The sequence below is a fragment of the Myotis daubentonii genome, chromosome 14 (genome assembly GCF_963259705.1).
Source record: "Myotis daubentonii chromosome 14, mMyoDau2.1, whole genome shotgun sequence".
NCBI classification, from domain to species: Eukaryota; Metazoa; Chordata; class Mammalia; order Chiroptera; family Vespertilionidae; genus Myotis; species Myotis daubentonii.
Window position 1 is genome coordinate 32760400 of NC_081853.1, and position 14474 is coordinate 32774873.

Below are 14474 nucleotides of genomic sequence, written 5' to 3' on the forward strand. Positions count from 1 at the left end.
GGAAGTGTTATTTTGTTTGCTTTTCTTAACTCAGTGGCAGAGACATTTGGGAAGTAGACAAGCTCCCCAAGGGCTCTGGGGGATGTTCCTTGTTGTCCCCAGCACGGTGACTACTCCCAGCTACCCCCACGGACATCCTGCCCATCAGCCAGGACCGCCCAGCAGAGCCTGCCGCCAGCCCACCTCCATTAGCTGAGGTGCCCAGACAATTCCCAGAACCAGTCACCTCGCCCTCCCTCCCATCCTTCCTGTGTGCCTCTGGCTCTGCCTCCTGCCCCCTCCCTCCACTCATTCTGACAACAGATGTTTGTCAAGTGCTTACTGGCTTGGAGAGAAAGGAGGAGAAAATAGAATCTGACCCCACCCTCAGCCTTGCGTGGAGGGCAGGGGGGGCGGGAGGGTCAGCCTCATCTGGGTAGCAGTCAGTCCTCCCTCTGCCTGGGGCTGGACATGCTGAGGCCCCGAGGGGCTGGCATGAGGACCCATGCGGACCTGGCTGGGCAGAGCCGGGTTCCCCTGTTAGACCTCTCAGGGGCGCTGTCCACCTGGCAGGCCCTGGGGAGATGCCACCTTGACAGCCTGTGGGCCTCTGGAGAGCCGATCTGCTGCTGCCTTCTCCCCTCGACACACATGCATCCCCAGCCTCTGCCACCCCACCCGTCACCCCATCTGATCCACTCACTAGAAGCAGCAAAAAAATAAAATTGACAAGCATCCTGGTGAGAGTCATAGCTCCACAAATCTCTTGTATAAGCCCCCAACTAAGAAATTATTTTCAAAATTTGCGATGGGAGAAACCTTCTTGTACCTGTGCTGTGATGAGACTTGACCCTCTGTGTGGCCAGGCCCCCTCCCCTCTCATAGGCCAACAAAACACACCTGCAGGCCTGGTCCTTGGGCCACCTGCTTGAAACCTGCGCTAGAGCCATGTGGCGGCCTCAGGCCTCTGCAGGTGGCCACTGGGAGTGGGAGGGAGGATTCCGAGGCAGCGAACTCTAGGGTTTCTCATGGGTCCCTCGTGGGTCCTCTCGCTTGGCTGCACTTACTGGGGGTATGGCCAGGAGAGTCACAGGCCGGCTCAGTCATTAGTATTTTTTAAATCTCGGAGGTGATTGCGATGAACTTATAGCCAAGGCTGGAGCCACTGGCCCATCCCTGGACTGCCCGCCCCTAGCCGATTGGACTGCCCCAGGAGAGGGGCCCGGCCTGCTGGAACCTGCCTCGCTGCTCCCCTGTGTGGAGGAGCATTTCTGGAGGAACTCGGAGCTTTACCTGCATGGGGGCGCTCCTGGGGACCCCGGGAGCCAAGGGAAGGGGACAGAAGCTGAGTCCACGGAGCCCTCACAGGCGGAGCGGTTGCCTGAGGCGCTCTCACCCCTGGCAATCTGCCTGAGCTGCCCGAGGCTTTCCTCTGCAGCTCCTGGGTCTGTATTAGCTTCCTGGGGCTGCCACCACAAATTACCACAGACAGGGTGGCTTAAAACAACAGTTCTGGAGGCTAGAAGTCTGTAGTCAAGTTGTGGCAGAGCCACGCTCCCTGCAGAGGCTCTGGGAGAGGATCCTTGCCACGTGCAGCTTCCGGGGCTGCGGGCGTTCCTTGGTGTGGGGCTGCGTAGCCCTAATGCCCGCCTCCATCTCCATGTGGCCTTCACTTCGTGTCTCTGTGCATCCTCTTCTCTACTCATGAGGACCCCAGTCACTGGATTTAGGGGCCCACCCTGAACCCAGGATGATTTTCATCATAAGACCCTTAACTACTTACATCCACAAAGATCCTTTTTCCAGAACGGTCACATTCTGAGGTTCCAGGTGGACAGAATTTGGGGGATACTCTTCAGCCCAATGCTGGGCTCTAGCACCTCTCGGTCTGATCCCACTTAGGATCAGACTCTCTGGCCTAGGCCTTGGAATGGTCTGCCCTCACCTCACCTCCCAGCCTGGACCCCTCTAGGCCCCCAGGCCCCTCCAGCCCCCCAGGCCCCTCCAGCCCTTCACCTGCTGCATCCGACCCGGGGAAGCCATTTCCCCAGGACCCTGTCTGGGCAGCATGTCTCTCTGCTCTCACAATGTTTTGCAAAACAATCAGATGTTTCTTTGTGTAACGCTGTGAGCTGATTTAATAAAGCAGTTAGGTTCACTACGGCCGGGTCATTGACTCTGTGGCCCATCCCTCTGCTCTGCAGCCCCCAGACCAGTGTCTGTCTCCACCCTAAGGATTCAACCCTGCAGGGCGGGGCTGCCTTTCGGAGGAGCTGGGCTCCAGCTGGGTGCAGCAGCACATCTTAGGGGCTCTGGGCGGGGCATTTGACAGGAATCACAGTGTGTGGATAGGGGTGCTTTGTCCTGTGTGGGGTTTGATGCTCTAAACTCTTTCTGGGGCACCGAGTTCTACTGCTCCTTGTCCAGCCAGACTCAGGCAGCTAGCCTGGGGGTTGCCAGGGGTGGGCAGCCAAGCCCCACACCAAAGATGCCCCCACATCGCCTTTGCTGGTGGGCCTGAAGAGGGCATCGGTGAGGAAAGGGAACCTGGGTATGGGTCAACCCAAATATCCTCCTTGAACACACACTCATGCACACTGGCCTCCCTGGCTGGGGCCAGGGAAAGGAAAGGATGGGGCCTTTGGAAATAAGATTCTGAGCATCTTTCTGTCAATGGGCCACTGTAAGATGAATGAGCCCTCACAGAGCTCACAGCAGTGGAGAGACAACCAGGAGAGAGGGGTTTCCCTGATGGGTGGGGAGGTGCCTGGTGCATCAGCTTAAAGAGGAGGTGTAGTTAGACAAGGGGCAACGGGTCCAGGGGTGAAATACCCCTGAGTGCTGGTCAGCTTGGCGAGATGACCCTGCCCTTAGACCCACTAGGGCACTGCCAGTCATCCAAGTGCTCCCTATAGACATTAACCTGGTCCGGACTTGCCCTTGCTCTGACACCTTTTCTTGTCCTTCCTCCTCTCTGCTGCCTTTCTCTCCCTCTCTTTTGATGAGCATGTATAAATTAGGATTATGGTCACCTCGTACAGAAAGCTGACAAAGTGGCTTAAACAAAGAAAGGCTTTGGTTTCCCAGATGCAGGAAGTCGTGGTGAGACCTGAGGTGGCACAGCTGTGCAGTGATGCCGTCAGACCCCAGGCCCTTCCCTTGCTCTCATGCTGTTCCGCCTTCTTGCTGTGTGGGTTCTCGTCTTCACGCAGGCTTGCTGTTGTTGCTCCAGGCGGCACAGCTGCATCCAAGACAGTAAAAGAAAGCAAGAGCTGCCTAGTGTGGCTCAGTGGTTGAGCCTGACCCATAGCTAGGAGGTCCTCCAGGGACCAGGAGGTTGCTGGTTTGATTCCCAGTCAGGGCACATGCCCAGAGTTGCAGGCTCAATCCCCTGTCCCCAGCAGAGGGTGTGCAGGAGGCAGCTAAATGATGTTGATGCTTCTCACTGATGTTCCTATCTCTCCTTCTCCCTTCCTCTCTCTCTCTCTCAAATCAATAAAAACCTATTTTTAAAAAAAAGAAAGAAAGAAAAGAAAGCAAGAGCTACCCTAGAATGCCCTCTCCCTCCGAGCAGACTGTGGCTTATGTCTTATTGGCCAGAATTGGGTCACATCATCGCCTTAACCTCTGGGGAGGCTGGGAAAGCAGAATTTCGCTTTTACAGTCTCTAGGCAAGCAAGGGAGTAAGAGGTTGCCAGCGGGTAATGGGTGGCATCTCCCCAGGGCCTGCCAGTAGCTACTGGTGAGTCCCCAGTAGCTACATTTCCCAAGTTGAATGGACCCATGATGCAATTCTCTGCCCCATATTGTAGTAATCCTTCCTAATTCACTTTGTAGGCTACCTCTTAGGTAGCTCTTAGACAACCTCAAAGTCCACCACCTGGAGCATCTTTTGCCCTAATGATTAAAGACGGCTTATGCCAGTGGTCAGCAAACTGCGGCCCCTTGAGTGTGGCTCTTCCACAAAATACCACGTGCGGGTGCGCACGTACAGTGCGATTGAAACTTCATGGCCACATTCAAGGGGCCAAAGAGCCGCATGTGGCTCGCGGGCCGCAGTTTGCCGACCACTGGTATGCACTTGGATCTTTATGTGACCCTTCAGGAGACGGCTCAGGGATCCGTGAGCAGATTGACTGGTTTTGATGAAATGTAACCCCTTATTTAAAGTTGGAAGGTGCATCTTGTTTGGTTGATGTTTCAGACCACAGTCAGGAAATAAAAGAGCAATAATCCACAAATATTTCGTTGGGTGTTGACTAGCACAAGCCACTCTCCACTTAGAGGAAAGTGGCCACCAGGACTGTGTAGACTTTGAAGTTGAGGTGCCTGCGCTGTGGCCTGGTACCCAGCATCCCCTTCCCCAGAGCACATAGCTGCTGGCAAGGACAGACCCAGCCCAGTATGTTTTCCAGGGATTGCTGTCTCCTTCCCCACAGCACCTGCTTGCCAGTCTGAATGCCTAAGTTTTGCCAACCTCATTTGCATGCTAATTTGCATGACTTTACCCTGATACTCTCATCTAATGGTTGGTGGTGTGGAGCACAAACAGCAGCTCCATTGTCCAGGGCTTGTCAGGCCCAGCTGCTTTCTGCCACTTAGGGATGCTTCCCCAGCCACGGGCCAAGGCCTGGCCAAGGCTACAAAAAGACACACATACACTCCTTTTCATGACTTCTCTTCCTGAGAAGAGAGTCTTGAGTCAATTTATGCAAATGACCATGCAGATTTCCGCTGCCGACTTTATTACTGTGTCTTGTCAGAATGTGGATGCAAAATATATTTCATAATAAATGCACATAGCAAAGAAGATTTCAACAAGTGCTGCAGGAAACATCTCTTCCCTCGGGGATCCGCTAGGCAGTGGAAGGTTTTGTGCAGATGGAGGCCTATGATGTACGGTCTGCGCTGTGTGTCTGAGCCCCCATTGACACTGCTTAATACCACCTTTAGAAGATAAATGTGGATGTGGCTATGAAATCTGGGCTTGTTACGTTCCTCGTGTTTTGTATAAAATGAAGCGCCTGCCATTTTTCATAAGCAGTACCGTTTGCCAGCAAGATGATATTAAAGGAATAAATAAGCATTGCCAGGTTTGGGGCGACCCAATCACAGCAGAGTGCAGCCCAGCCTCCCCAGAGGGCATTCCAGGAGGCTCCTGCAGCACCGCTCAGGAGGGGAGGGGATCCTGATGGCCGTGGACTGGCGGGCGAGTCCCCAAAGTCAAGCCTGCTGTTCATTTCTCCTGATATCCTCTTTACATCCCTGTGGCCTAGTTACCAGCAAGAATAATGTACTCCAGCCCTGGCTGGTTTGGCTCAGTGCATAGAGCATTGGCCTGTGGACTTAAGGGTCCCAGGTTCAATTCCGGTCAAGGGCATATGCCCAGGTTTCGGGCTCGATCCCCAGTGGGGGGCATGCAGGAGGCAGCCCATCAGTGATTCTCTCTCATCATTGATGTTTCTATCTCTCTCTCCCTCTCCCTTCCTCTCTGAAATCAATAGAAATATATTTAAAAAGTAATAATAATAATAATTTACTCCATACCTTATAAGTGGAAATGAAGTACAAAGAACGAATGCTTTGACCAAGACTCTAAGGCAGTGGTTCTCAACCTTCCTAATGCCGCGACCCTTTAATACAGTTCCTCATGTTGTGGTGACCCCCAATTTCATTGTTACAAATTGAACATAATTAAAGCATAATGATTAATCACAAAAACAATATGTAATTATATATGTGTTTTTCCGATGGTCTTAGGCGACCCCTGTGAAAGGGTCGTTCGACCCCCAAAGGGATCGCGACCCACAGTTGAGAACCGCTGCTCTAAGGCGGGCTAGAAGAGGGATGTGGTCTCCTTTAGAACCCACCCCTTTGAGGGTCAGCCTTTCCTGAAGTTCTGGAAACACTAGGATGTTAGGAGGAATTATAAGCACAAAGATTCGCAGGGCAAAGAAGCTTGGGAAACGTTGGGTTACATGAAATTGTTCATGTTTCTTCAGAGCAGGACGTTTCAGAGCCTTTACTATGCCAGTGTGCTGTATGGCTCTCCACTAGGGGCTAGAACAAGCATGTCAAACTCAAAGGCTATCACTGGCCAAATAAATGAGGCATGCGGCCCGCGGGCCACAAGTTTGGCATGCTTGGGCTAGAACAGCCGTGGGCAAACTACGGCCCGTTTGAAATGAATAAAACTATTGAAAAAAAAGACCGTACCCTTTTATGTAATGATGTTTACTTTGAATTTATATTAGTTCACACAAACACTCCATCCATGCTTTTGTTCCGGCCCTCCGGTCCAGTTTAAGAACCCATTGTGGCCCTCGAGTCAAAAAGTTTGCCCACCCCTGGGCTAGAATATGCAGCCTTTCCCAGAAACACCTGGTCACAGTTCAACCAATGTTCTTCCAAAGGAACAAACAGAAATCCATAGTCTTAATCACAATGTGTAGGATATAAGTAAAAATTACTAGACATAGGGAGTAAAATTCATATTCAAGAAAAAAGGAGAGGCTAGCTTTGAACAGGAGCAAAGAAGTACTTAGAGCCTGGAAGGATGTAGGGATAAAGCCAGGAACATGTAGACAACTGTGCAAATACTGTACTTTTTAAATCCTGGCTCTGCCACTTCCAGCCAGGTACATGTAGACAACTGTGCAAATACTGTACTTTTTAAATCCTGGCTCTGCCACTTCCAGCTGTTGACGCTGGGAAAGCACTCTTGTACTCAGTTTTCTTACCAGTGACATATGAATACTAATGAACATGACCCCTAACATAGGTTATCAGGATTAAATAATGCATGTACAGCACTTAGCACAGTAGCTGGCAAATGATCAGTACTCCGATGTTTAGTCATTGTTACAGCGGTTATTGTTACATTAGAGTGTAAAACCAAGGAAGGAATTGAAGTGGTTTATTCCTGCTATTGTAAAGTAGGATTTTAGGCCATCTTCTGAGAGTAATTTTTGCTGAGGATGTGGCAGGGGCAAAATAGAGGGGAGAATTCTATGGGTGGAAGCAGGAGGTGATCAAGGACAAGTCGCATGTTCTTTAAATAAAACGCATAGATTTATCATTTCTGGTGCTCGTGTTCCTTCTTTAAACATTTAAATTTCCGCCGAAGCCGGTTTGGCTCAGTGGAAAGATTTAAATTTCCATCTTTAAAATTTCCCTTCATGCCCTAGCCGCTGTGGCTCAGTGGATAGAGCGTCGGCCTGCGGACTGAAAGGTCCCAGGTTCGAATACGGTCAAGGGCATGTACCTTAGTTGCAGGCACATTCCCAGTAGGGGGTGTGCAGGAGGCAGCTGATCGATATTTCTCTCTCATCTGTGTTTCTAACTATCCCTCTTCCTTCCTCTCTGTAAAAAATCAATAAAATATATTTTTAAAAAAATGTTCCCTTCATCCTAAAGCATGTCCTGTAATGAGGGCCCACTGGTTACAAACTATCACAGCTTTCCCTTATCTGAAAATGTTTTTGTTTTGCCTTCATCGTTAAAGTTTTCACTGGATATAGAATTCTAGGTTGGCATGATGCTTGTTGTATCTTTTGGAACTTTAAAGGTTTGTTCCATTGTCTTCTGTCCTACGTTGTTCTGACGAGAAATCAGCTATCATTCTTGTCATTGTTTCCTTGTATATAATGTGTTTTCTATTTCTGGCTACTGGTAAGGCTTTTTCTTCATCTTTGGTTTCTAGCAACTTGACTATGATATGCGTGGGTGTTGTTTTCTTTGTATTTATCCTGTTTTAGGTTCACTGAGCTTCTTGGTACTGTGGGTTGGTGTTTCTAATCAAATTGGGAAATTTTTTGACTGTTATTTTTTAAAACATTTTTTGGCTGATTTTGTTTCTATTCTTTTTATAAGAGCCTAATTGCATGTAATGTCAGGTCACTTGATATTGTCCTAGAAGCTCTTGATCCTGTCTTCACTTTTATTACATCTTTTTTCTCTCTGTGCTTCAGTTTGAACAATTTCTTTGGGCCTCTCTTCAGTTCACTGACCTTTCCTACTTAAATTCGATGTATTTTTATTTTAGGTATTGTATTTTTTAGTGTTAAGATTTCATTTTTTTCCTTTTAGCATTTTCTTATGTTTCTTGAAATTCGCCCATCATATTCACCTTTTCCTTTATATTTCAACATTTATATCCGTTATTTAAAAGTCCTGTCTGCTAATCCAATATCTGGGTTATCTGGGGTCTGTTTCTGTTGAGTTGTTGTTTTGATTGTGGCTTGAATTCCCTGCTTCCTTACAATGTCTGATCCTTTTTTTATTGTGTAGGGGAGATTGTTGTAGGGATTCGTGGATTCTCTTACCTTCCTTTGAACGGTGTTGAGTTTTATTTTAATAGGCAATTCAGTTATGGGCAGCTAATATTTTTGGAAGGGTTACTTACCATATTTAAACTTTAAGGTAGATTTTTTTGTTTTTTCCCTCAGTCATCTTAAGTCCTGGGATGACGTTCATTCTAGCTGGCCCTTTCTGGCCTTGTTTCTGGGGAAACCTTCTCATCCAGTTTTCTCATCCCTGCCCTTTTCTATCACTCAACACACAAACAAACAAACAAAACAAACCCTGTCCTCATCTTGATTTAGCTCAGACTCACTTCCTCTGCGAGGGACGAGAAGGTTCACTGTTGAGAAAGTGGGAACCAGGAACAACAGAGCAGGACCCACCTGGCATTTGGCATGGGTGTCCCCCATTTTTCTGCAGTCACTACCTGGATCACTGAGCTTTTGCCCCTTTGCCCAAGACTTTTCAGTTTTGACCTGTCTGTGCTTTTCTCTAACAGGCAACCATTGGAATTGACTTCTTGTCAAAAACCATGTACTTGGAGGATCGTACGGTGAGTGCCCGACTTTAGAACGGGGAGGACAGGGAGTGCTCCTTTGGACCTATCACCTGGACGTTTAGCTGGGCACCCCTGAGAGCCCATGCCTGCCCCAGAGCTGGCAGTGCCAGCATCACAGAAGCAGGACCTCGCCCACTCCCCACTCCCCAACCCCACCATGAGGGCCTGGCTGCCCCTGCTGACCCCCCCCTGCCCTCCCTGCCACAGGTGCGACTGCAGCTCTGGGACACAGCGGGCCAGGAGAGGTTCCGCAGCCTGATCCCCAGCTACATCCGGGACTCCACGGTGGCCGTCGTGGTGTACGACATCACTAGTGAGTGTGGGTCCTGGCTCCCAGGGGCTCCGGGGCCCGAGTGGAGCCCCAGCCAGTTTGCAGCCTGTGTGTGTGTATATACACATGCCCACTCTTATTGTCTGAATGCAGGAAGGCAGGTGCCTGCCACTGGGGGGTTAGTTGCCTTTGAACACAGCGTGTTTTCCACTTCCCCGCCCTCCTGCGCCAATCATGGTTGTGCAGGTTGGCCCTGCTCCCGGCCCCTCTGCACCCTTGTTGACCTTGGCTGCAAGAAAGACCCCTGCAGAGCAACTTCTGTGCCTGTGTGTCAAGGTGGGAGAAGACACTGGTCCCTGGGCAAGTTTGCCCCAGCAGCTGTGGCTCTGTCCGCTGGCATCCCAGCCCCTCACCAGGCTCGCACTAGTCCACGTAGCAAATCATGACCCTGTCACCTTCCAGGCAAGGTAAATTCTCTCCGCCAGAGGGTGACTCAGCAATGCCAGGGGCTCTCCAGGGCCTTGGGGCAGCAGCTCCACAAACCCACCTGGGCCTCCTGTGGAAGGCCCAGACCCACTGGCCTGTGTGGCCTCTGCTCCAGCCCCTCCCGGGGTCTGGTATGCCTGCTGCCCCTCCCCACTTTTCCCCCCTCCCGGTGGGGGCTGTATCTCACTCCCAGTTCTATCCCCGCTTTCCACCTCCAGACCTCAACTCCTTCCAGCAGACCTCTAAGTGGATCGATGACGTCAGGACGGAGAGGGGCAGCGACGTTATCATCATGCTGGTGGGCAACAAGACGGACCTGGCTGACAAGAGGTAGGATCAGGGGCTGGCAGGCTGGGCCCACCCTCCACGCCTCCGCAACTCCTCCTGGACAAGGAGTTCTGGGGTGCCTGGGTAGCGAGCACCCTCTCTGCCTGTACTCTTCCCATGCATCTTGGAAAGGTACCGGCGGGTTGCTGGAGGCTTTGAAAACCCCTGGTAGACCCCTGCCCTCGTCATCTCTGAGGCCCCACCTCGCACTGCCGGCAAGGGAAGTTCCAGGGTGCTCCTCTGTGCATGGTCTTCATGGAGCCCCGTGCACTTGGCCCAGCCCAGCAGCGCATGGTCTGGGGAACTGGCCACAACCAGCAATACAGCTGCAGGCTCCTGCCGACTTCTGCTTGTGCTGTGTCTCTGCCCCATGACATGCCCGCACTGGTGTGGGTGTGGGTCTGAAGGTCCTGGTCCCACATGTTAACCTCAGAAGTTCAGGTCTGGCGCTGTGTCTGGATGTGACACTCTGAAGAGGCTGCTCCAGGGCGCAGGGTTGACTTACATACATTTGTCCACTTAGGGGACCCAACTTGGTTAAAGGTCATGCATTGTGGGCTTCCTGAAATATACTCTAACCGTTTAAGGAATAATCTGAATTAGAGACTGTTTTGTTAAAACCCTCCTCCTGACGTGAAGAAAATGGGGCTCGAAGCCTAGCTCCTCTGCTAAGTAGGCGACTTGGAGCAGGCCCTTTAACCTCAGTGCTCTCATTCGGGAAACAGGACTGATGACACCAGCCAGAGAGGCGGTATGTGGCCTACAGCACTTTACACATGTAGTCTCTGGCCGTGGCCGCTATTGGGAAAGGCAGCTATGGGACAGCCCCACCCGCCTGCCACAGGGCCTGCTTCCCAAGGGGAAGATCCTACAGAAGGGGGAGAGAAGGGGCTTGCTGTGCCCTGTGTCCCCTGGTCGGCTCCTCCGCCCTGCTGGGTGGGCCCCTCCTCTCAGGCTGTTCCCTCCACCTCTCCCAGGGGCTGCTCTCTACCCAACTGATGTTCCCCTTCCCTCATCTGCAGGCAGATAACCATCGAGGAGGGGGAGCAGCGCGCCAAAGAGCTGAGCGTCATGTTCATCGAGACCAGTGCGAAGACCGGCTACAACGTGAAGCAGGTAGGATGCACCTGTGCTGATCCCTGGCCAGGCTTGGCCATAGGGCCCACGTGTGGCTTCCGGCACGGTCAGCCTTGGGGTCAGCCCTGTCTCTCCCCAATGGGCTAGTGACTAGGTTGGGGTAGCCAACCAGAGTGCCCATAAGCCCACCTCCTGGGGAACAAGCTTACCCAGAGGTGGTAACGCATGCGAGAAGGAAGGAGCACTGGCCCTCAGGGCGTGTCCGGAGAATGTCATCATGAGGCGCCAGCCCCAAGGCCCTGGACATGTGTGAGGTCAGGCACCAGCTTCCGGGGGGCTGAAGAAGCACCGTTTCCCTAGTGGCTGGGGATGGCGGTGCAGGGGTTCATGCCTTGTGCTTGGCAGAGCTCAGGGGTTGCAGGGTGAGGCAGGCTGGGAGAAAGGAGCCCACCTGGGGTGTGCTGGAGCTCTCAGGAGGGGACAGGCCTGGTGAAGCAGAATCATCAGAGGAGCCATAGAGGGTCCATATTCCCAAGGAGCCCATGGTGCAATGCAGCAGGTCAGCGGACTTGGGTTGGGAAAAGCACGGTTTTGTCGGCACCAACTTCTACGTGCTCTGTAGTGTTGTCACCTTCAGCGATGAGTGTAGGCAGCAAGCCTGTCCCAGCAGCAGCCCTGTGGCTTTATCACTCAGGGATCACGGCTGTGTTCTTGTCGCCTTGCAGTGTGTTACGGTATCTTGAACTTGACACCCGTCACTGCTTCAGTATCACGGTGGTTATTAGACACCCTGCCAGCTCTTGCTGTTTTACACGTTCATGCTTTGTCACTAGTTTGTGTCTTTAAAGATCTTAGAAGTGTATGTCAATACTAAGTGGCTTCCTTTATGCTCCCGTGTCGTTGATGTCACACAATGAGAAGGCGTGTGTAGGTGTCACTAGACTGCCAGAGGGGTCTGTGGTTCACAGAAGGCTAGGAGCCGCTGCCTCTGAGAGACTTGGAGAGGTGACGAGGAGGGAGGATATCCGGGCCAGGGGAACAGCATGAGCAAAGGCGGGGCAGGAGGGGTGCCTGTGGCCTGGGGAGGGGACACCAAGTGGGGAGCATGGCTTGGCTGGGGTGTCACTTCTGCCCGCCGTCCCCATTGGTGCTCGGGGAACACTAGACAAGCTGCCCATGCAGCCTTGGCCCGGGTGCGGTGAAGATTCACGCCACGTGGACAGTGCCAGTGGCCGTGGGGAAGGTGGCAGAGGAGCACAGTGGGAGCCCCAAGCTCCAGGACTCAGTCCCCCAAAGGACTACAATGTCTCCATTCATTCGCACCCCCTTCCCAGCCTCCTTCATTGTAAGGCCAGGCTGCCCTGGTGTCTCCTGGAGGAGGGAGCTACCCTTCCCTGTCCCTGGCGGCAAACAGGAGACACTGGCTGCTGCTCTTTGCACAGAATGGAAAGTCCTGGGGGGCGGGGCGCGGAGGGCAGGCAGCGGTCAGGGTCAGGGAGATGCTGATGCCTCCCTTCCTAGAATGGTCTGGAGCCCCATAATGGTCTGAGCAGGAGTTCAGTGTGGTCAGTTCAGACCCTGTGTGGTTCAGAGGGGTCTCCAGGACCCTAACCCTGATCATATCTGCTCTCAGAGACCCACGTGTGACCCCCAAGAGCTGCCTTCTAACTGTCAGCTTGGCCATTGGTAGAAGCTGTGACCATTTTGACGCTCAGAGCAGGGCTGCCTGGGTCAGGGCCACAAAGGAAAGCTCGGAGGAGCGACCCAGGCCCTCTGCACCCTCGCCCGATCCTGCCTGTCCCACTCGGAGCCCTTTCTGCAGTACCCACAGGGCCCACACCCTGCCAGGCAGGCCAGTGGCTTCACCACTCAGGCCCTCACTGCCTTTGGCCCTGGGTGCTCCGCAGGGCCCTCACCCAGCCTGGTGCTCCGATAAGGCTGGGCTCTGGGTGAACCCCGGACTAAGACTCACCCTGTCCTCAGAGAAGCTGTAAGCCCAGAGCCCACCGAGTTCCTGCAGTTGGTATCCGTGGGGAGAAGGGGAGCATTCAGAATCTTCTGGTGCCTTGTACTTCCGCTCTGTACTTACTGTCACCTCCTACCTGACATTCCTGTGCACCCCGCCCCAGCACACATACACCCCACACATTTCTCCCCATGCACTTACACACTTACACGCACAGAAACCCCACATGTGCACATACACACCGCACACACTCCCCCACACACTTACACAAATGCACACACACACAGACACCACACACCACACCACACATACTCCACACAGTATACACATCACACGGCCATACCCAAACAAACCCACAATACCACGTTCACGCTCCTGTGTTCTTCTCTCAGAAAAGTCTCTCTGCTGTGACTGGGTGGCCCTGGCTCCCAGTGTCCAGCTGCCTCGACGCCCGTGAACGTGCAGGACTCCCTGAGAGGCTCATTTGTCTCAAGGGCAGGAGGGAAGTTGGTTCCCCACACCTGGTCCCTACGTGGGTAGCGGGACAGAAGCCCTCGTAAGGGCTGTCTCCCAGGGTCTAGGTCAGGGGTGGGCAACCTTTTTGTGAGTGCGTGCCAAAACCAGCAAAATCTCTGACTCAAAATTCTTCTGCGTGTCAACCCTAATTTTTTGAGAACATGTTACGCCTACTTGATATCTCTTAAGGTGTATGTATGTGAAGAACCTTGAAGAAATAATAAAATTCATTCAAGCGACAAAACACAGTATATGATGATGAAAAATACATTTATTTTTTAATGTATACATGTACACTGATAGTCCGACAGAAAACTTTATGACTTCGTTTGATATTATCAGTGGGACTTTTGCTGCTGCATCACTGATGACAGGTTTTACATCAAGTTTATATTTCGTGACCTTCAGAGATATGCACGAGCTACTACTTTCATCCGTCAGGCTATTCCTATTACGAGACTTAACAAAATTCATCACTGAGAACAAAGATTCACAAGCGTATGTGGACGAAACCAAAACACTGGTCAGATCTAGGAAGCAGGGAGAGTTAAGGCAGAGGCATAGAAATTGCTCTTCCCCTCTCTCGTCAATCCATGACTATGGTCTTTAAGATAACTTGTTATGTAAAATTATTTATTTATCTAAGATGCACCTACACTGAATTTATCTGAAAAATAAAAAAGTTGATATTAAGAAAAAAATTGTAAATGGAAGATTATAAGATAGGGTTTTGCTTGCCAGCAAAAGTTACTGGCGTGCCATGTTTGTCACGCGTGCCAGGGGTTGCCCACCCCTGGTCTAAGTCATTATCTGCACTGAGATAGGTCCCTTTCAGACACCATGACCCAAGCTCAGCTCTTCGTGACCCCTGGCCAGCCTGCTGGGTAAGAGGCCTGCCGAGGCCCAACGCTGTGAGAGGCACCGGGGGTTGGGGAGAGAGAAGTCGATGCAGCCCCTGCCCTCCAGGACACAGTCAGTGGGTCAGACAGGAC

General features: G+C 51.9%; 2 protein-coding genes across 4 annotated transcripts in view; one reads left to right on the forward strand and one right to left on the reverse strand.

The window, feature by feature from the left end:
* LOC132215545 (serotransferrin-like) overlaps positions 1 to 14474 on the reverse strand; it is a 114239-nt gene that overhangs the window by 48924 nt on the left and 50841 nt on the right. The window lies entirely within an intron of this gene.
* RAB6B (RAB6B, member RAS oncogene family) overlaps positions 1 to 14474 on the forward strand; it is a 68653-nt gene that overhangs the window by 29058 nt on the left and 25121 nt on the right. For both annotated transcript variants that reach the window (XM_059663908.1, XM_059663907.1), the window contains exons 3-6: positions 8780 to 8833; positions 9047 to 9152; positions 9815 to 9926; positions 10946 to 11039. In XM_059663908.1, coding sequence (XP_059519891.1) covers positions 8780 to 8833; positions 9047 to 9152; positions 9815 to 9926; positions 10946 to 11039 — 366 coding nt within the window. The remainder of the gene's footprint in view (positions 1 to 8779; positions 8834 to 9046; positions 9153 to 9814; positions 9927 to 10945; positions 11040 to 14474) is intronic.